This window comes from Polypterus senegalus, chromosome 17, assembly GCF_016835505.1.
Source record: "Polypterus senegalus isolate Bchr_013 chromosome 17, ASM1683550v1, whole genome shotgun sequence".
NCBI lineage: Eukaryota > Metazoa > Chordata > Cladistia > Polypteriformes > Polypteridae > Polypterus > Polypterus senegalus.
The window spans coordinates 11,264,639-11,288,418 of NC_053170.1; the positions used below are offsets into that span (position 1 = coordinate 11,264,639).

Consider the following 23,780-nt stretch of genomic DNA (forward strand, 5'->3'; position numbering starts at 1 on the left):
GGCTCCCCTGTCAGAGGGAAGTTATGCATGACCTGGAAGTACTTCAAGATTTACTGTGTTGTTGTGCCGGAAGTGCTCCCTGGTCCAGCTCAAAAAAATATTCTTCACCTTTCCCAGGGGAATCAGAAGTCAGAAGTGGAATTAGGCAAAGCTCACCTTGGTGGTGGGGCAGCATGGTGGTGCAGTGGTAGCGCTGCTGCCTCACAGTTAGGAGACCCGGGTTCGCTTCCCAGGTTCTCCCTGCATGAAGTTTGCACGTTCTCTGTGTGGGTTTCCTCCGGGTGCTCCGGTTTCCTCCCACAGTCCAAAGACATGCAGGTTAGATGCATTGGCATCCCTAGTGTGTGTGTGTGTGTGTGTCCTGCGGTGGGCTATCGTCCTGCCCGAGATTTGTTCCTGGCTTGCGCCCTGTTGTTGGCTGGGATTGACCCCGCGTGACCCTGTGTTAGGATATAGCAGGTTGGATAATGACTGACTGATGACTGACCTTGGTGGAGTAGAGAAGGAAAAGGAGAAAAAAAATGTACTCATGGCAACATCAAGCAAAAGCCTTTTCATAAAAACAGTTGATTTGAACCTGGGACTGTTGTAGTGAAGCTGTGTCTCGGTTTCGGTGTTCAAAGACACTCCCTGCGGGCCACAACTGGTGTAGTCGGCAGGTTTTCCACAGCCTCCTGTTTGGCAGGGACCTCCATCTATATATACTAGGGAGCTTTGCACTCTACTCGCTTTGCTCACCCCCGGGAGGGCGTGTTTCACGCTCACCACTTCACGTCGGTGCCACTCACGTTGTGAAGGAGATTCGGTCTGATCAGCTGCTGCTTGTCGCACTGCATGTTGATCATTTAAAAGCCTGCACAGCAGCTGTCCTTTCGTTTCACTTCCTTGTCTCGCGGGACGTTAAAGTGTCTCAGAGAAATTGTTTCTACGTAGGGCATGACGTGCAAGTAGTCTCGCGGGACTTCAAAGTGTCTCCCCAAGATGATCACGTCTTGACCCAAGATTTTTTTATATAATAGATAGATATAAATAAAATCCACCATCTGTCCGCTTTTCACGAGAGAACTGCTTAATGGATTTAGACCGGGTTTTGTTTTTCTATAATTTGCTTGAACATTCCGGTTGACTTTGCGACTTCTCATATCATAGTATCATAGTTGACTTGTGGCATCGATTTACTTGGGCGAATCCGAGAGAGCAGCTGTGGGCTGAGGGGAGGGGGCGGAGCCATCCTCACTCACGTGCCAGCCTCCGTTCGAGTCGCTGTACCTCTCGCCACGTGTTGGAGCGCACCTCGCTTCCGCTTAGCTAGCGATACCTGTTTCTTTCTTCAACAGACATTTTCCAACCCTCTTAATTTGGATTAGGTTCCCAATTAACCACAGGACGCAAGGCAGGAACAATCCTTGGACAGGGAGAACACGCACTCGCACACCCGTTTAGCTTCGCCAATCCACTGAACCAGCTTGTCTTTGGATAGAGGAAGGGAATCACTGAGAACATGAAAACTCCACACAGGGAGCACCAGGGGATGCGAGCCCTAGTTTTATATATACAGTATACTAGGGGGCTTGCCAACACCCTCCGGCCTGCGCTAAGCACCAGCCACCTCGTGTCTCTGACACTCGCGTTGTGAAGAGCGGGGCTGAATGCACCTCAGGGAGACACGGCTGTTCCTCCGAAACCCCCTCTTAAACGGTCATACAATGGGAAACAAATACAGTGGGGGTTTTTTTTACCTCCTCTTTGCTCAATCAGCTGCTGGATTGCTACTCCTTCCGTGCTGCGAGATCTCAAACCACCTACACCTGAACACCAGCAAAACCTAGGAACTGGTGGTGGATTTTAGGAGGCCCAGGCCCCTCGTGGACCCCGTGATCATCAGAGGTGACTGTGCAGACCTATAAATACCTGGGAGTGCAGCTGGATGATAAACTGGACTGGACTGCCAATACTGATGCTCTGTGCAAGAGAGGACAGAGCCGACTATACTTCCTCAGAAGGCTGGCATCCTTCAACATCTGCAATAAGATACTACAGATGTTGTATCAGACGGTTGTGGCGAGTGCCCTCTTCTACGCGGTGGTGTGCTGGGGAGGCAGCATAAAGAAGAGGGACGCCTCACGCCTGGACAAACTGGTGAGGAAGGCAGGCTCTATTGTCGGCACGGAGCTGGACAGTTTGACATCCATGACAGAGCGACGGGCGCTGAGCAGACTCCTGTCAATCATGGAGAATCCACTGCAACCACTAAACCAGTGGTTCTCAAACTGTGGGGTGGGCTCCCCTAGTGGGGCGCGAAGATGTGAAAAAAAGAAAACAAGAATCGAAAATATGAAAAATACATCTATTGAAACCAAAACAAATGAACTTAAACTACATTCTGATACTAGAACAATAAATCTAGAGTTAGATAAATGTTGATAAAAGTTTAGTAGGTATAATAAAATCTGCATCTATGATATATCATTAATTAAAAAAGAATAAATTGGTATTAGTAGGCTCCTTTTAAAAAAAAGTGGGGTGGGGAGCGATTAAAACTGTTATGAAAACTCGGGTAGCAAATACTTAAAGGTTGAGAAACACTGCACTGAACAGGATCCAGACAGAGGGGCAGCTTCAGCGACAGACAGACTGAGGAGACCCCACACTATGCGACTCTCCAATTTCACCCGGGGGGGTAAACGTTAACATTATACAAAGTTATTGTCTGTCTATTATACCTTCATTGTTATCAGTCTTTAATTTAATATTGTTTTTATCAGTATACTGCTGCTGGAGTATGGGAATTGCCCTTTGGGATTAATTCCATGTAGTATCGGTACATTTCGGTGTCTTGTATGTCTGTTGGAAAGCTTGCATATTTTAATCTTTTTAGTTAGCCAATAAAAGGTGTCAATTTGCTTGGCTTTTCCCTTGGGATTAATAAAGTATCTATCTATCTATCTATCTATCTATCTATTATATAGTGCCTTTCACATCTATCTATCTATCTATCTATCTATCTATTATATAGTGCCTTTAACTCTATCTATCTATCGATCTATCTATCTATTTATCTATTATATAGTGCCTTTAACTCTATCTATCTATCTATCTATCATATAGTGCCTTTCATTTCTATCTATCTATCTATCTATCTATCATATAGTGCCTTTCATTTCTATCTATCTATCTATCTATCTATCATATAGTGCCTTTCATTTCTATCTATCTATTTATCTATCATATAGTGCCTTTCATTTCTATCTATCTATCTATCATATAGTGCCTTTCATTTCTATCTATCTATCTATCTATCTATCTAGCTATCTATCACATTGAACATTTAAAAGCAGCTGTCCTACTCTTTGTCTTTTGTTTCCGGCCCCCCAGGTGTGGTTAAATCTCTTGACACAAAGTCTCATCTCGCGGGAAGTGAGTTCTTGATATTTTTTTAGTTTAGAATTTAAAAACGGAAGAAGAATCTGAAAATCTAATAACACCACATTAAAGTTTGATAAATTCTGAAAAGAATGATACCAAACATATATATGTAGGTTTTAAAATAAACCCGATTTAAAGTGTGACATAAAAAGTCACATAAAATCGCTGCACTTTTAGGCTTAGGATTTTCTATATTTCTATTATTTATTTATTTATATTTTATATATATATATAGAGAGAGAGAGAGAGAGAGAGAGAGAACGAGAGTAGATTAGCTGTAACAAAGGCACATCAGCAGGTGTCTCAAGTACTTTGATGTCAGGTGACACAGCCGGATATGGAGAGCTGCGTTTCTGTGCACTGATCTGTCGGTTATACGTGGGCAGGCAGACCTCCTTGTGTGGAGGGGCAGATGTATCTTTTGGCCGTCACTCTACACTGAACTGCGTTCCAAGTTCAAAGCTCAGCCATGAGACTCTTCCTCCACTGCTGCTGTCCAGTGCTTTTTGTGATCTGCCTCACCCTTTCCCTCTACAGTCGTACCGTGCCTCACAATGCTCACCTGGGGTCAATGGCAACTTCATCAACCACACATCTCCGTGAGTCCGAAGCTCCACTGATGGCCGTGCACCCAGGTTGATGGACTTTAGCAGATGGAGAAGAGTAGTGGAGCTGCAGAGGCAGCACTTGTCTAAGTTGTCTTCCTTCCTGTACTGATGCTGCAGATGGCCTTCCAGATTTCCACGGCACCCTGGGCTTTGCTACACGGGACTGTAGGTCTTCTCCTCATCCCACTCCGAACATCAATGTAACTCTGGACCGAGTGCTCGTATGAATTGTTTGCTGTTTGTTTCACTCTTTCAGTGGCTCCTGTAAACTACAAAATCCCTTTGTCTTTCAGCTTGGGCTTACATACAGTAGCATGGCAGATGGCCAAGTGTAAGTTGGTGCGACTCCCTGTCACAATTTATAGGACTGGTCAGGCTGGGGGTCTTGCACTGGCACAGCACGTTGCTGCACCCACCACATGACAAAAAAGTTCGGGATTCCAGTTGGCAACCCCCTCCAAGCAAACATGCGGTCCAGTTCCACCCTCCCGAAATGGCCCCCTGTGTGCCACAGCCAGGTGTTACGTGAGCGCCCCCTTGGCCTGGTCCAGCCACTGGGGTCCTCAACAATGAGCTGGATCACCTTCAGGGAATCACGTCACGTGGCTGACACTCCCTCACAATACAGGTCATGTGCCTCATTCGGGACCCCTTGAGCAACACAAAGTCAAACCAGCGGCAGCCAAGGACTCTCTGAAGAGACACCAAAGGAGACCAGTCTTCATGTCAGGTCACTGGATAGCGGCCATGTCTCACAACCACAGAGACTTAGACGGGAAGCACCAGGACTCTGAAGACTCAGACCGTCGTCCTTATTCAGAGATATTGGGGGGGCCACACACCCCTTTACAGCAACCTCATGACCCCCCCCCCCCCCATGCTCTCCCAATCCATCTATTGACGTTATAGGAAGAGTCACCAGAGACATGAATGTCACTGCTGAGATAAGTAAACCTCTCGACGAGGTGACACGCTCTCTGCAGACAGACGCACTGCTGATGGCTGTGCCCAAGTGGTCATTAAAGGCCTGGATGTTGGTTTTTATAATGACCCTCGGACCCCTCACTCAGTCTCTCAAGACCCCTGATCAGAACCTCCATTGACTCCGCAAAGATCAAAGTCAAGATCAGTGAATCTTTCTTCACCAACAGATGCCCCACAGCCGCTGGACCCCACGACCCTGCCCACCACCCAGTCCATACCAGCATTGAAGAGAGTAGGAGCAGAACAGACCCCTGCCAGAAAAGTGCAGAGGGTCTGCCTCCACTCTGCACAGCACCGGTGTACAGGCCCCACTTGAAAATGGACCTGCAAAGCCACACTGGGCCAGCATGCAGTCTCCGTCTTCTCGACTCGCTCTTTCTCTCTGCCCGTCTTTAGCAGTGAGGGAGACGCCTCTTAACCCCTTCACTACCTCGGCCTTGCTGTAAGTCTGTCTTATTGCCTTCACTGCTCTCCATTTGGACCCTCAAGTGAGCACAATGCCACAGAGGAGCCCGCCATCCTGTGACTCATGCCCACGTTACTCAGTCAGCCACACAAAGCACACGCTGTGCGTTAGACAAAGACGCCGCTCGCCGACACCTCCTTGTCTATTTTGGTGCGTTCTTAGCCTGTTGTGCGTAATGCCGCAGTATATGATACTGTATATCAAATGCCTCCGTCACGCAGGCCGATCTGTGGGCTGACTGGAAACCTGAAACAAACTTTAATTTCCATATTCGTTTGTGGATGATGGACAGGCTGAAGTAGACATCCAAGAGGACAGAGCAGCTTCTGAGAGATAATTGAGCTGGGAAATGAGCTGGTAGTTTGGGGGGGGTTTGGGTTGAAACCAGGGATGGATTTTGACATTTAGGCCTGGGGCAGACACACCATAAAAAATAACTGTCTTTTTTTTTTTTTTTTTTTTTTGCTGTACTTTTACATTAAATTCAGTTCAGTCCATTTATTAAAATGCTCTTCACTGACTACAGACACAGAGTTCTGTGACAAGTTCTGAGGTGCAACTACAGTCATATGAAAAAGTTTGGGACCCCCTCTCGGCCTGCATAATAATTGACTCTCCTTTCAACATAAAAGATAACAGTGGTATGTCTTTCATTTTCTAGGAACATCGGAGTACACTAAAGACTTTTAGTGACGCAGTATTTAGTTATGAAATTAAATCAAATGTGAAAAACTGGCTGTGCACAAATGTGGGTCTCCTTGTCATTGTGCTGATTTGAATGCCTGTCACTGCTCAATGCTGATTGGCTGGATGAGCTCGTTAAGCCTTGAACTTCATAGACAGGTGTGTCCAATCATGAGTGGTCAAAGGTATTTAAGGTGGTCGATCGCAAGTTGTGCTTCCTTCCCTTTGACTCTCCTCTGAAGAGTGACAGACAGCATGGGATCCTCAAAGCAACTCTCCAAAGATCTGAAAACAAAGACTGTTGAGTCTCCTGGTTTAGGTGAAGGCTACAAAAAGACATCTCAGAGGTTTAAACTGTCAGTTTCAACTGTAAGGAATGGAAACAGAAAATGGAAGGCCACAGGCACAGTTGCTGTTAAACCCAGCAGGTCTAGCAGGCTGAGATAAATACAGGAGCAGCACATGAGCAGGATTGTGAGAATGGTGACAGACAGCCCACAGATCACCTCCAAAGACCTGCAAGAACATCTCGCTGCAGATGGGGTATCTGTACATCGCTCTACAATTCAGAGCAATTTGTATGGCAGTGTGATGAAAAAGAAGCCCTTTCTGCACTCGTGCCACAAACAGAGTCACTTGTTGTATGCCAATGCTCATTTAGACAAGCCAGATTGATTTGAAGACCCCTACTCTCTTTTCTGTTTCTTTTTCCGGTTTCTTAGTGGTGGTGGCGCAGGCCACCACCACCTACTCAAAGCTTCATGATCCTCCAACAATGATGGACGGATTAAAAGGCAGAACTCTATGTGACCATCATCATCATCAAGTCCTTCCGTGAGAACCCTAAATCCAAAGAGGACTGTTTCATTTATGTTCGGTAGAATGCCCAGAGGGGACTGGAGGGGGTCTCATGGTCTGGAATCCCTACAGATTTTATTTTTTCTCCAGCCATCTGGAGTTTTTTTTGTTTTTTCTGTCCCCCCTGGCCATTGAACCTTACTCTTATTCAATGTTAATTAATGTTGATTTATTTTGTTTTTCTTATTGTGTCTTTTATTTTTCTATTCTTTAATATGTAAAGCACTTTGAGCTACTGTTTATATGAAAATGTGCTATAGAACTAAATGTTGTTGTTGTTGTTGGGAACAAAGTGCTTTGGACTGATGAGACAAAAATGGAGTTATCTGGTCAAAACAAAAAGCGCTTTGCATGGCGGAAGAAGAACACCTGCTACCTCCTGTCAAATGTGGTGGAGGTCCCATCATGCTGTGGGGCTGTGTGGCCAGTTCAGGGACTGGGGCCCTTGTTAAAGTCGAGGGTCGGATGAATTCAACCCAATATCATCAAATTCTTCAGGCTAATGTTCAAGTGTCAGTCACAAAGTTGAGGTTACGCAGGGGTTGGATATTCCAACAAGACAAGGACCCAAAACACAGTTGAAAATCTACAAAGGCATTCATGCAGAGCGAGGAGTACAATGTTCTGGAATGGCCGTCACAGTCCACTGACTTGAATATCATTGAAAATCTATGGGATGATTTGAAGGAGGCTGTCCATTCTTGGTAGCCATCAAATTGAACTGAACTGGAGAGATTTTGTATGGAAGAAGGTCAGAAATCCCTCCATCCAGAATCCAGACACTCAAAGGCTAAAGGAGGCGTCGAGAGGCTGTTAGATTTGCAATACGAGGCTCAACTAAGTATTGATGTCATATCTTATCTCTGCTGGGTGCCCACATGTATGCACCTGTCTAATTTTGTTATGATGCATATTACATATTTTCTGTTAATCCAATAAACTTAATGTCACTACTGTTTCCATAAGGTATGTCTTATATTAAAAGGAAGTTGATACGTTGAAAGGTCAGCCAATGAGAAACAAAAATCCACAGAATTAAGAGGGGCTCCCAAAATTTTTCATATGACTGTATAAATTTTACAGATTACCGAATACAGAATTAGAACAATCTGGACGAGAATAGTCAAAGCAAACTTTATTGTCATCTCAACCATATACAAGCATACAGATAGACAAAATTGTGAAGCTCAGGGTCCAGAATGTAACAACATGAATTGCAAATAAAAAATTAAAATTAAATTAAAATTAAAAATTAAGATTTATAATTAAAATTAAAACACAAACAAGGCAAGTAAGTAGCAGCAATATTGAGGAGTAGTAAGTAATATGAACAATTGAGGCAGTGTATGATATTATGCAATCTAGATACATAATACAGTATAGTCAATAAATATGTAATATAATAAATAAATAATAGATATAGATAATACAAAAATTGCCATTCAGCCCAACAAAGCTCACCAGTCCTATCCACTTATTTTCTCTCTATTGTATAAAAAAATCCTGGGCCGAGACGAGACTTTTTGGAAGAGATTTAAGTCCTGCAATGAGACGAGACTTTGGCCGTGAGATTTTTTCAAATCCCGCCCTCCTCTCAACGGCCCACACCGATGGTCCTCTCACTTCTCATTCGTGTCAATGCTGTTGTCAGACACAGTCCCTGCTCTCTCAGCTCTTATACATTTTAACTTTTTCCTCACATTAAGTTCCCAAATTAATAGACTTCTGTCCAAATCTTATTGAATAATTTCAGCACGGAGGGCTATCAACAGAAGAAATGGGTACACGGGCAATCCTAGCAGAGAGAAACGATGAAGTCAAACGAATTTACTCCAAAAATGTCGATCGGTAACACGGCAAATTGGTTAAATGCTCATCAATAGACTCTGCTGAAACAGTTGGTGGTGATGGTGCAGAAGATAAAAATATCAACTTACAATATCACGAAGAATATCTACAAGCATTAACACCTTGCAATATCAGCGTTAACACCATCTGGTCTTCTTCTGAACAAATTACTGTTGAAAGAAGGACATATCGTAATATTATTGCGTAATTTATGTCTGAGTGATGGGCTATGCAATGGGACGAGATTAGTTGTATTCAAAATTGGTTCAAACAATTCTAACATGTAAAATATTAACAGGCGACAAGAAAGGTAATGTGGTCCATCTTCAGGGGATAACATTAGACACCAAAGAAGATCTTGATATGCCATCTATATATATAATTCACTAAGCAGCCGACCATGGCACGCAAGACAGAGACCATGGGATGTGCACGACAGAGCCACACCCACCAACTATACGCACGACAGAGCCCCGCCCGCCAACTATACGCACGACAGAGCCCCGCCCGCCAACTCTAACCCTCCTCCCGCGTCCACCCTCGCTCTCGAGGCATGCGCACTGCCTGCTCATGTGGCCGCCCCCAACGCCTCACCAAACACATCCTCAGTCGCTTTCGTCTCTGCTACAGTCCAGATGCACCTCTGAGCCACGTTGACTTTTCATTGTTCTTTTTGGTTCCGGCTCCTTTTCAATAAACTAAGTCGACCATGGCACGCACGACAGAGCCCCGCCGGCCACCTCTAACCCTCCTCTAGCATCATGGGATACGCACGACAGAGCCCCGCCCACCAGCTCCCGCGTCCAGCCTCGCAAACTGCTCTACACGCTGCATACAGCGATTCCCATCCGCGACAAACATGCTTCTTCTTAGATGGTCCTGCAGGAACAGGGAAAACCTTTGTCTACAAAAACCTTTGTCATACCATACTAAGAGCATAGTGTTTTTGTTGGCTTGCCCGCCTGCTCACCTGACCAGCATTCACCGCAATGCACTGGAGTGTAAAACTATCGCAGCTGCTACCTCACAAACTGTCCTTATTCCCCAGATTTCCTTGACCCCATCAGATTCAAATCTACCTTTTACTTTTACACGCAGACAATTTCCTGTTAGATTAGCCTTTGCAATGACTATTAATAAGGCACAGGGCCAAACTTTCAATCAGATATGTCTGTATCTGCCAAAACCGGTTTTCACTCACGGACAATTGTATGTTGCTCTCTCCAGAGTTTCATCTTTTCATTCACTGACAGTCGTATCCTGAAACTCACCCCATTTGGACAACTGTGTCTTTCAGGAAGTGTTCACGCATCAATAACTAATTATGTGGCGTATGCTACGCCGCGGGTTGGCTAGTTCATATTAAAATGTTTACAGTTTCCTGTTAGAATAGCTTTTGCAATGACAATTAACAAATCACAGGGAAAACCTTCGAAAAAGTTGCTTTATTTATTAGAAGGAAAGAAGCTAAATTCACTAACGGGAAGTTATACGTTGCATTGTTACGATGCAAGTCCAAACACGGAATCAAAATTCGATGCGATATTGACGAAAAGTTCATTCAAAAAATTGTTTTTACTGAAGTTTTATAGTAAAAGTGTAAGTTTAAAAAGTATTTGCGTGTTAATTTCAAAGACAAACAGAACGAAAACGTATAACATAATGAATACCTCTAACGCAACATGAAACATTATTTTCTTTCAATTTATTACGTTTTACTATTTTTTAATATGGTTAATAACTCACTGTAATGTAAAATAGTTAGTTCTATTATGCATATGTAACAATTGCCATGAAAATAACAATCTGTTTAAATTGTACATCCGCTTCCTTATAAGCAAGCATCAGAACCGCAAAGTGGCTAGCGTGTAGCGCCCGCCCGGGGGTTGGCGAGCAAAGAGAACAGGGGGCAGAGCCCCCTAGTCTTCCAAAAATAACATCAAGTCGAGTTTTGAAAGTCCCTAACGTCTTACTGTCTACCACACTACTCGGTCACTTATTCCAAGTGTCTATCGTTATTTGCGTAAATGAAAACTTCTTAATGTTTGTGTGGGCCATTGAGAGGAGGCCGGGACTTGAAAACATCCCATGGCCAAAGTCTCGCGGGACTTGAAAAAAATCTCGTCAAAAAAAGTCTCGTCTCATCGCAGGACTTTTGTTTATATAATAGAGAGTGTGATAAACCCCGGGAGTCAGTGAGCCCCAAACCCCAATACGATCACCAAAACTAAACTAAGGTTTTATTTAAATACCTCCACAAATATCACCAATACACATAAAACACTCTCGCCACCGCACTGCCCTCCTCCAGTCAAGTGTTGCCTCTCTACCACCCAGCTCCGACTCGCCCAAGTAAGGGAGTGCGGTCCCTTTCATTACAGACTTCCGGTGCCAGGGCAATTGCCCGATGGAAGTACTTCCAGGTCACACGGAAGTCCATTATTTGAGCAGGGAGCTTGTTTCCCTGGAACACCCTCTTGTGGCGCCCCGTGACCCCAGCAGGGCTGCCCTGTCAGACTACATTTCCCAGCATGCACCTGATTCAGGGCTACAGGGGGTGAGTTAGGAGGAAAGATTAAAAGAGCTGAGCCTTTACATTAAATGGGAATGAAGAGGAGACCGGAGTGAAGTGTTTAAAATGATGAAGGGAATTAGTCCAGTGGATCGAGACGCTGACTTTAAAATGAGCTCATCAAGAACACGGGGACATCGTTGGAAACTTAACCCCTTAACGCGCACACGTACCGGTCCCGGGTCATAACAGCGTTTTGACGGCGTTACAGTAATGTGTGCATGCCCATCTGCCATGCATCTCGACATACTACCCATCAAATGAAACTTCAGAGTCTCGTCTTTCCGATGATATAAACCATTTTGACACACAACAACCACAGCACTGACACTAAAGCCTTTTTTACAGAGAAGTACATACTTTTAAGAGTTGACTTTCCCTACCTTTGAAGACCCTCTGCAAGTCAAACATCAATATTTCCGAGCAGTATTGATCTCATTCTGTCCGTAAGGCTCCAGCGAATATAATCCAGTAAAACGATTAGGTCCAAAACACATGATATATCCTCAAAGGGACAAAAACTCCAGAAAACGTTTCATAACTTGAGACTAGCTACGTAATTTTTTTTCATTTCTATTGCTCATATCAGACGTAATTTGTTTCTGTCGGCGATAACCATGCTACAGCATGTAACACGGAAGTGTTAGCTTCTGATTGACACCTAAGTTGGCCAATTACGACGGGTCTGGGGTTGACTGGCACCTCGTATAGCCAACGAGTGTCACAGACAGCTGAACGATGACGTACAACTCCAAACCCTGGCAGAATCTACCAGTTTGATTGGACACTGTGAGTGACACTCAAAACTTACAGCCAATGAGCAGCCGAGCATTTTGATATGTAACTTGCCATACTAACTTGTAAACAAAACGATCGGAGCTGCGCGAAGGTGGCATTTGTGCCAGTCTGCAGACTTGGTGCGTGGTTGTTTATTGTGATTTCGCCAAGTTTTTTTGCATTTTAAATATGAATAAAGTAGATAAACGTAAATACACTCTCGATTAAATAATAGATGCATGTACGCGGCGTGAAAGTATTCAATCGGCCCAGGAGACGTCTAATGACAGAGAGCGACATGTGACACGCCTTGTGCTTTCTGCTTGCTAGTGATTGCTGCCATCAAGTGGCACATGGAAAAACGCTGAGCTGTGTTGTAACAGTTTGTAAAAGAAATGTATATAGTTTGTGTGCATTTTATAAAAAAAAGTAAAAATAAAAAATATATATATTTTTGGCCCATAAGACTTGTATTGACTATTTTACATAGAAATGTGTATTTTTTATTGTTTTTATTATTTTTATAACTAATAGAGTGACACTGTGTGTAGATATAGATTCCTTTAGGTGTAAGCTTTCAGTAGAGCCCTCATTGATATCTGTGGGTTGAAGCATTCAAAAGTTATTACACTTTTCCATACGTTCCAAAATGTGGATAATGGTCCCTCTAAAAGCCCTGGACATGCCCACATAAAACTGGTGTAAAAATGTCATTTTGACAGGTATTCTTTTCAAATTTGAAATGTGAGTAGTCAACAGGCTATTCTGTTGGTACATAGTGTGTTTCTGTCCCCACCTACCTACTGCAGCTTCATTTTCCTTTATTTTCATAAAAAAACTTAGGCGAGAACAAAAAAATTCGTTTTTTTTGTGAGTTCTAATGTGCATAACTTTTGATCAGTCACACCTACAGTGATTCTGACTACTGAGGGTGAAACTAGAGAATGTTACCTTTACAAAGAGACCAAACGTGTGTTTACAGTAATCCCTCCTCGATCGCGGGGGTTGTGTTCCAGACCCCCCCCCGCGATAGGTGAAAATCTGCGAACTAGAAACCATATTTCTGTATGGTTATTTTTATATATTTTAAGCCCTTATAAACTCTCCCACACTGTTTATAAATATTCCCCGCAGTTATACAGCATAATCTCTTTGTACTCTCTTAGATATTAGGTAAGATTCATTGAAATTATGTATATAAACACACTGTTTATATACAGTAAAACCTAAATATTATTTTAAAGATATTGAGTGTCTCCGATAGCACATATGTTACAGCCGTTACGATAGACAGGCCACCAGCAATAAATACGTACAATGCAAGAAAAATAGTATACAGTAAATGTGTACAGCGACACTAAACGTACGTACATGTACTAAGTACTGTAAGTAGAAAATTAATTATGGTTACTCACCAACAATGACACGATGACTTGTCCGATAACAATGAGTTTTATTTTACTGCACAACAAAGGAGAGCGTTACAGCCCTTAACGGAGCCACCTCAGGCGATTGTGTAGTACCGCCGTTCTTCTTCTTCTAGCAGTCTTCAATCCAAATCCCTAAAGCAGATTCCATCCAGACTACTGCCTTATTACATCCACTTACAACTCGTTTTGCACCCTGGTTAAAAGGACACTGCGGCCGTAGATCTTATATTCCTTTCCTACTTTTTAAATAAAAAGAATCGTAGCCTTCAACAAATCCAAAACGCTTACCTTTTCGCAATCGCTAACATTTTCCGTTTGCTGGGGCACGGCCCCTGAAGCAGGAGCAGATCGTTTTGGAGCCATAATGAAGGGCTTGACTATGCACAAAAGAGCATAACTCTTTACACAGCGAAACACGTTGATGCTGAATGAGCAAGACGAGACTTCCTGGTTAACACTGCATTCAGCAGGCAGGAACTTAACTGCGTGCTCTGATTGGTTAGCTTCTCAGTCATCCGCCAATAGCGTCCCTTGTATGAAATCAACTGGGCAAACCAACTGAGGAAGCATGTACAGGAAGTAAAAGACACATTGTCCCAGAACCCATAAAGCAGCGAAAAATCCAGCGTTATATATTTAGTTATGCTTTCATATAAAATCCGATAGAGCGAAACCGCGAAAGTCAAAGCACGATATAGCGAGGGATTACTGTATACTCCAGATAGTTCAATAACAGCAATGATTCTAATTTGGAGAGGTCAAATTACAAGCGATTTAGCAAAAATGACCCCGCTTGATAAGGAGGAAATTTCACACAAATATTAGGAAGTTTTTCTACACACAGAAACACGTGAAATAAGCGACCAAGTTGTGTGGTAGACAGGAGGACTTTAGGGACTTTCAAAGCTCAACTTGATGTTAGGACTGGCGAGCTTTGCTGGACTAGATGGCCTGTCCTCGTCCGGAGGATTTTGAAATCGGCCCTAAACGTAACTGGAAGCCAGTGTAACGACATAAAGGCTGGAGTTATTTTTTCATACTTCCCGGTTTATTGTAATTTACATTGTATTCCGAATCACATATCATCAATTGTTTGTAATATAAAGTTACAGTATGGCCTCAATCTCACACACCGGAACACATTTAAAATGTGGAGATTATGAAAAGATTTTGAAATGACATAAGTAACGATATTGTAATGACAGAAATATTTTTTGGTTGTCTGTCTGTTGTAATTGTGTTAATTATGGCAAAATGAACACATTTTCTTTTAAATCACGTTAGAAAATGTACGCATGCCGTAATTATTCAGATGTTCTCAGACAGGATTAACTGTTTTGAAAGACATGCGGGGTAAGTGGGCTGGCGCTGCTAAATTGGCCCCTGCCAAATAATTCCTGCGCTCTTGTTTTTTTTCTGACTGTAGCGTGCAGCACACTTGCGCACATCCACATTGTGTGCCATTTACTTTCAGGTTCTGTTTCAGCGACATTTTCTGATAGTGGCATTTGAGGAATTTTGCAGATCCAAAGCGAGATGACTCAGAGTGCCAACACAAAAGCCCACATAGAAGTCACAGACGCGAGACCCGGAGAGAAATGCCAGTCAGTCTGCCCATCTGTGCCGGCAACTTGGTGCTACCTGGGCACTTCTCTGGGTACTTGGGGGCTCTCTGAATGGCCTGCTGCTGCCCTTCACCTGCACCCTCCTAGATTCCTGTGATCTGAAGCCCCCCTCGCTGGCTCGCTCTCAGCTTAACATTGACTGACTTAACCTTTAGAATTATTTAAGTTTACCGAGCTGCTAATTGCACAGCCTTGCTGCACTCATCCGGCACTCTGTAATTATAAACAGGCGCTTCAGAGTGCCGAGGGGCCCCGCTGGATGGCTCCCATTGTCACTGTCTCCATATGTGGGTCAGACAGGATAATTAAATGCAGCTTCTTCTCCCTTCGTTGTTTATCTGCCATGGAGAGGCGCTAATTATACCTGCAGCCAGCTGGGCTTACTCTCTGACACGCTGCCACCCTCAGATGCGACTCCCACGGAACGCGGCCGAGCGAGAAGTGACACATGCCACGCAGCGGCCAAGCTGCTTCTGTCCCGCTCGATTCGGTTTAAGGGTCTACGGACTCCTTCTGCATCCAGGGGACATTGTAGATGCCAACGGTCCAGGCAGTCGGTGCATACAGTGTAATAGACGGCTGGCAGCTCAACCCGGCCGGGGCACCCATAGTAGGAAGAGATGGGGGAAAGCAACCGCTTTGGGGCAATACTTCCCCCAGGATGTTAGATGGCAGCTTCCCTGCAGTGCAGCAATGCCCCGGATTCCTGCAGGGCACCATGGGACATGTAGTTTTATACCAGAGCCCTGCTGGGTACTGTGGGTGCCGCTGCAAGAGAACCTGGGAAGTCAGATTTTCCCCGGATTTAGCCCGGAAGTACAAAGTCCTGTTGATATTTAACTCTTTCAGGGCTGATGTCAACTTGACAGTGGTAATCAGCTGTAAATTGTGACAAAACCAGCCGTTACACTGGACTCTGGACACTGAATTGCTAGAAGGAGAGCTAGAGTTGACCGCGATTCCATGCGCTCACGTGAACAGCAAGGCGCACACAACGGCAATAATGGCACTGACATCTGGCAAGAGATCAAAGCGAATGCAAAAAGCAAAACACTCCGTGGACAACGTCTTGTCTATTATCTCTGAACTGAACTATGGCTTTTGATTTTTGATACAAGCGTTCAAAATCAAATGTGAGGTTAGGGTTAGGGTTAGGTCAGCTGATCGGTCTCCAGCTAGTCGTGGTACTGACAATGTTCGCCAGGGTGGACTGCCACTTAACAACGATAAGAGGTAGAAACCAGATTGTCATGCACTGCGACCGTGACCGCCGTCTCTCATGTGAAGACAGCCTGGCAGCAAGCCCACCACTCATTCTTGGCAAGCTGGCAGCCACAGCGTGCATTAACAGATGTTTTATGTTGGTTTCTGTGTGAAACCATCCTTTTTTTGGAAAAAATATTAGGGTTAGTGTTTAAAGAGTTAAACAAATTGTAATATTAGATGAATAAAAAGTTACCCAATATCTGTATTATGTGTGTAAAAACGTAATTGCTTCTGTAAGAGACGGCCGGGACATCCTGAGAATGGAAGGATGGGAGAAGGCAGCTACTTTTGGACCCTGCATCCACCGAGACGCTAGATGGCAGCAGCTCCACTGGAGTATAGCGGTGCCCCTGGGACTTGGAGTTGGCTATCTCAGCCCTGTTGGGGGCTGCCAGGGCACCTATAGCCTGGCAGTACTAGGAAGTCAGAAGGATGGGAGCCAGGTTGTCTGGAAGTACTCGAGCATCCTCTGTTGGAGCTGTTGAGGGAGGCGATGGACCCAGATGAAGTCTTTCAGGTGCGCGTGTGGTAGAGGGAACGGCGCGAGTACATGCGCTGGATTATCGCTGTTCCGTTGCCAAAGACGACGGCATGCATCAGAGCTGGAGAGAAAACAGGGAGGGAGACAGGAAGGCTTAAGAGAAGCATTGGAGTCATAAATCAAATGGGGGCCGAACCTCTCAACCCGACCCTCTGGAGTTGGAATTAATGAGGAAAGGGGCAGAAAGTCAATGGCCTAGCCTGGCAGCATGGCACAGGCTGTGGCAACCCTAATTGTAGCTGGCACATTGGGGGATAGGCAAACCAGACTATTTAGAACGTATAGTGCTGTGGTAAAGTATTTGCCCCCTTCCTGATAGCCTCAATTGTTTATGGCTGTCACAATGAATGGCTTCTGATATTGAAAAAAATTGTAATATTACATAAGTAAAAAGTTACCCAATATCTGTATTATGTGTGTAAAAACGTAATTGCCTCTGTAAGAGACGGCTGGCAGCTCAGCCCGACTGGGACACTCTGAAAATGGAAGGGTGGGGGAAGGCAGCAACTTTTGGACACTGCCTCACCCAGGACGCTAGATGGCAGCTCCCCTGGAGTGTAGTGCTGCCCTGGATTCCCACAGGGCACCATGGGACATGTAGTTTTATACCACAGCTCAGCTGGGTACGCTGCAAGAGATCCTGGGGAGTCAGATTTTCCCCATAGCTCGGAAGTACAAAGTCACGAGGATGGAAGCCCCGAAGCTGATTAAAGAACTGGGATTCTCCATCTGACCTGGAAGTGTGGCAAGTCACATGGGAGGAAGAACAGAAGCACTTCTGGGTCAAGGACTAAATAAAAAGGACTATATAGTGCAGCGGTGCCCCGGATTCCTACAGTGCATCCTGGGACTTGGAGTTCGCTATCTCGGCCCTGTTGGCTGCCGCCAGGGTGTGCTGTAGAAGGACCCAGAGAGTCACGCTTCCCTTATAGCCCGGAAGTACTAGGAAGTCACGAGGACGGGAGCCCCAAAGTACTTTTGGGCTGATTAAAGAACTTGAATTCTCCGTCTGACCCGGAAGTGCTGACAAGTCACGTGGACAGAAGAGCAGAAGCACTTCCGGGTCAAGGACTATTTAAAGGACTGCTGAAGACCCAGCAGGCGAGCCTGAGTCGGGAGGAGAAAGAAGGACTGGGTGAAACGAAAGAGTGAGAGACAAAGAAAGAAGAATAGAGGAAAGAAAGTGCACGTTTGGGCTGTTGGGGACACTGAACTGTAAATAAATCGCGTGTGCTTTTTGTACTTGCGTCTCCAGCGTCTGTCTGTGTCGGGGTTTACCTTTACATACTGAACAGGCGCACAATGGGGGAATCATCAACCCTGGCTAGTCAGACAAAAAGGGCAACAAAGAATCTTTAAAAAGAAAGGATTTAATTTCAAAAAAAGGCTCTGTTAAACCGTGAAGGTCCGGAGAGCACAAATGGCACAGTAGGGAATGATGAGAAAAAGGCAAACAAGTCCTAATCTCAATTCCAGAATATGAAATCAAAAACAGAACATAAGGTACAAAATCCAGTAATTCACAAATTATGTAAAGCAGTAAACACAGGAGAACTCATCACCAATGAACCGCAAGGGACTGAGGATTCTCCTCACCCTTTACAGGGTTAAGCTCAACCCCCTGCAGTGATGGACAGGTTGGCCCCACCTCAAAATACAGCAGAACGCACTTTGACCCAGGAGATCTAAACAATCCGCATTGATAACATAATAGACATTTAAACCCTGGGGAGGACCCTGGACCCTGAAACACAACCAAAGATTCAATGGTAGGGCGAGAAGTGACTGGCGCAGAAGCAGAGCTTTTGATTTGAAGGGGTGGAGTCTTTTTTGTGAAGCTTATTTCCTTTCCCTTTCATTCTTTTCTTAGGGTGGCTACACGAGCTGGGCAAGAGACTGGAGTCCCCGTACATCAATAACTCATTAGGGGGGCCATCCATCCGCAGCGCCTACATCGCGTCCCTCTACTTCACTCTCAGCAGCCTGACGAGCGTGGGCTTTGGAAACGTGTGCGCCAACACGGACGCTGAGAAGATCTTCTCTATCTGTACCATGCTGATTGGAGGTAAATGCCCAGTCCACCTTGTTATGTGTACCCCAGCTGATGTTAGTGCCATCTTTATTTGAGATTGTCATTTTTCTTCTGCTTATTGTAATTATGTATTTTTATTGTGATGTTTTTTGTTATTATGTACTATCTATTGTAATGGAAACCAGGGCATCAATGGCCCAAACCCCCAACTCGTGCGCACACACAATCAAATAAAGGATGTTTTATTCCACCTTTTTCCTTCCACAATACCACCAAGTAGGTTTCTCTTTTCACAATACACAATAATCTCCACAGTTGTCTCACCAACGCACTGCCCACCTCCAGTTGAGTGTTGCCGTTCTTCCTCCCAGCTCCGACTCACCTGGGTAAGGGAGTGCGGTCCCTTTTATTAAAAGACTCGGGAGTACTTCCGGTGCCAGGGCCACTGCCTGATGGAAGTTCTCCCAGGTCATATGAAAGTCCGTTACAATAAGGAGTTTGTCTCCCTGCAGCGCCCTCTTGTGGCACCCAGTGACCCCAGCAGGGCTGCTCTGCCAGACTACATGTCCTGCTGGCTTCCCACTGGGCACCGATATCCGGGGCTGTTGCCATCTAGCCTGGTGGGGAAGTTAAAAGACCCCAGGGACGACAACAACAATATTTATTTCTATAGCACGTTTTCATACAAATGATGTAGTTCAAAGTGCTTTACAGGATGAAGAAAGAGAATAAAATAAAATTAGGAAAATTAGGCAATACTAGTTAAATAGAATAAACATAAGATCCAAAGGCCAGGGAGGACAAAAAAAAAAAACTCTAAATGGCTGAAAAAAAAAAACCAAAAACAAAATCTGCAGGGGTTCCAAGGCTATAAGACCACCCAGCCCCTACTGGGCATTCTACCTAACATCCATGATCTCATGTCTTTCCTTTCAAGTGGGCTGTCCGCCCATCCCTTCTGGTCCTTCATTCTGGATCTGATCCCGTTCTCCTCCCCGGAAGGGATGCCTATCTGCCCATTAGGAGCCTCCCGTCCGGGTAAGGAACTATCCCCTCTTCTGGGATGCCTGTCCAGCCCATGTGGCATCAGCACTATATATAGTCCTATAATCTCTTGTATTCTGTGTTTTCGGTGGGTGTCACCCCAGGAGACGGGGGCCACCATGATGGCACTGCCACTTACAGTCACGTGAAAAAGTAAGTATACCCCGTGGAAACTGCTGACTTTTTTAACATATTTGAACAGGCAAACCATCTTCATGCAGACAGTGTCCACAGGTAAAGGTGAAATCTTCTTCGTCTTTCGGCTGCTCCCGTTAGAGGTCGACACAGTAGATTATCTTCTTCCATATCTTTCTGTCCTTGTCATCTTGTTCTGTTACCCCCATCACCTGCATGTCCTCTCTCACCACATCCATAAACTTCTCTTAGGCCTTCCTCTTCTCCTCTTCCCTGGCAGCTCTATCCTTAGTACCCTTCTCTCAATGTACCCAGCATCTCTCCCAACCAATGCAGCCTCACCTCTCTGACTTTGTCTCCCAACCATCCAACCTGAGCTGACCCTCTAATGTCCTCATTTCTGATTCTGTCCATCCTCGTCGCACTCAATGAAAATCTTAGCATCTTGAACTCTGCCACCTCCATCTCTGTCTCCTGTGCCACCGTCTCTAACCCATATGACACAGCTGGTCTCACTACTGTCCTGTAGACCTTCCCTTTCACTCTTGCTGATATCCGTCTGTCATAAATCACTCCTGACACTCTTCTCCACCCTGCCTGTATTCTCTTTTTCACTTCTCTTCCACAATCCCCGTTATTCTGTACTGTTGATCCCAATGTATTTAAACTCATCCGCCTTTGCCAACTCTACTTCCTGCATCCTCACCATTCCACTGACCTCCCTCTCATTCACACACATGTATTCTGTTGTGGTGGTCCTACTGACCTTCATTCCTCTCCTCTCTAGAGCAGATCTCCACCACTCCAGGTCTCCTCAACCTGCTCCCTGATCTCGCTTCAGATCACAATGTTATCAGCAAACATCACAGTCCACAGGGACTCCTGTCTAATCTCATCTGTCAGCCTGTCCATCACCATTGGGTATAAGAAAGGGCTCAGAGCAGATCCCTGATGTAATCCCACCTCCGTCACTCCTACCGCAGACCTCACCACGGTCACACTCCCCTCGTTCATATCCTGTACCACTCTCATATACTTCTCTGCCACTCCCGACTTCCTCATAAAATACCAGAATTCCTCTCGAGGCCCCACGTCATTTGCTTTCTTCAGGTCCACAAAGACACAATGCAACTCCTTCTGTCCTTCTCTCTACTTCTCCATCAACACCCTCAGTGCTAACATCTCATCTGTGGTGCTCTTTCTTGGCATGAAACCATCCTGCTGCTCACTAATCCTCACCTCCCTTCTTAACTGACCTTCCACTAGTCTTTCCCATAACTTCATGCTGTGGCTCATCAGTTGTATCCCCCTGTAGTTACGACAGTCCTACACACCCCCCTTATGAATATGCTTGAAAATAAATGACCCATCAAACTGACATGGTGTAATCACTCTCATGATCTAAATTTACAAAAATTCAGATCCGTCACATGGAAAAAGTAAGCGCACCCCTACATGAATTATCACTTCAACTTCATAAAAGAATCAGAGGTTCCAGATGAGGTGTCAATGATTAGAACCTCCTCAGAGAGTATGCAGGTGGAGCCGACGATCCTGGTGTTCTCTTTGGTATTGACATGCGTGGAGTCAACATGCCAAGATCCACTCTCGGACTCTCAAAAAGAAGGTTTGTGGATGCCTGGCAAGGAATTAAAAAAAAAACAAAAAAAAAAAACATTGCCAACTTATTTGAAATTCATCATTGCAATAGAAGGAAAATAATTTACAGGAGGCCAAGATTTCAAACCACTGCTAATTTGCCCAGGACTGCCCAGCCCAGCAAATTCAGCCCATGATCTGTCCGTTTGATACTAAAAAAAAAAACTCCAAGTGACCCAATAATTGCAGGATCTCATTTGTAAAAGTGCATGAATCTACAGTCAGTAAAAAGAGATGGCAAAAATCTGTCCTGTATGTGAGGTGTGTGTACCAGGAGAAGCCATTGCTGTCCGAGACCGGAAGACTTCAGTTTGCCATTGAACATCCAGGCCCTCTGGAACAGTGCTGTGGATAGATGAATGAAAGAAACAGCTGTTTGGAGGCAGTAGACATCTTTGGTGTAAACCAAAGACAGCATTTCAGGAGAAGAACCACATGCCAGCTGTGAAATATGGTGGTGGAAATGTTATGGTTTGAGGGCTGCATTGCTACGTCAGGGCCTGGGCAGTTTGCACTGACAGAGTCGACTCTGAACCCTGCCATCCATCCATCCATCCATTTTCTAACCCGCTGAATCCGAATACAGGGTCTGCTGGAGCCAATCCCAGCCAACACAGAGCACAAGGCAGGAACCAATCCTGGGCAGGGTGCCAACCCACCGCAGGACACACACAAACACACCCACACACCAAGCACACACTAGGGCCAATTTAGAATCGCCAATCCACCTAACCTGCATGTCTTTGGATTGTGGGAGGAAACCGGAGTGCCCGGAGGAAACCCACGCAGACACGGGGAGAACATGCAAACTCCACGCAGGGAGGACCCGGGAAGCGAACCCGAGTCTCCTAACTGTGAGGCAGCAGCGCTACCACTGCGCCACCGTGCCGCCCTGTAAGGCAATATACACGGAGCAATGGTTATAAAAGGGGGACACATAGGTATCCAGGCTCTTTAAAGCATAAATAGGGATCACTTCACTGACATGTGAGCAAGCCACGGTACAACTGTGAGACGCGCAGCACTCGCCGGCTACAGCGTAATGATAATAATTTCCGGAACGTGCTGTTACGTTGTCATTTATTTTACCCACTGTCTTTCTTTCATTCATATGTTACGTAGGCACGTACCTTTTATCTTCGTCAATCTCATTCTCTAACCAGGCCTCAGGAGCTAACCAGCGTCGCACTGTCCACCACCCCTTTCGTTATTCCGGCACATTGTTGACATCCGTGAGTAACAACGACGTACTAAACTGGAAGGTGGTCTACGCATGCGTGGAATTCACGGACAAACAAAGATCAAGATCTAAATGAAGATCTCTTTAGTTAATTTAAAGCACAACAATTTGTTTAGTTTGAATGTCTGTGTTTTGAGGTGTGACTGGCGTACTGCAGTCTTCAGTAGTATAAGCCTGGAGGAGATTCTTAACGCAATGCCTATGTTTTAGCTGTCTCTCTACTGCCATCTAGTGCTTCTTCTTCTAATTCATTCACGGACAAACAAAGATCAAGACCCAAATGAAGATCATATTATATTATCCATCCATCCATTTTCCAACCCGCTGAATCTGAACACAGGGTCACGGGGGTCTGCTGGAGCCAATCCCAGCCAACACAGGGCACAAGGCAGGAACCAATCCTGGGCAGGGTGGCAACCCACCGCAGGACACACACAAACACACCCACACACCAAGCACACACTAGGGCCAATTTAGAATCGCCAATCCACCTAACCTGCATGTCTTTGGATTGTGGGAGGAAACCGGAGCGCCACGCAGACACGGGGAGAACATGCAAACTCCACGCAGGGAGGACCCGGGAAA

General features: G+C 45.1%; 1 protein-coding gene across 2 annotated transcripts in view; it reads left to right on the forward strand.

The window, feature by feature from the left end:
- kcnh4a (potassium voltage-gated channel, subfamily H (eag-related), member 4a) overlaps nt 1–23,780 on the forward strand; it is a 180,204-nt gene that overhangs the window by 120,722 nt on the left and 35,702 nt on the right. For both annotated transcript variants that reach the window (XM_039739911.1, XM_039739912.1), the window contains exon 8: nt 18,956–19,150. In XM_039739911.1, coding sequence (XP_039595845.1) covers nt 18,956–19,150 — 195 coding nt within the window. The remainder of the gene's footprint in view (nt 1–18,955; nt 19,151–23,780) is intronic.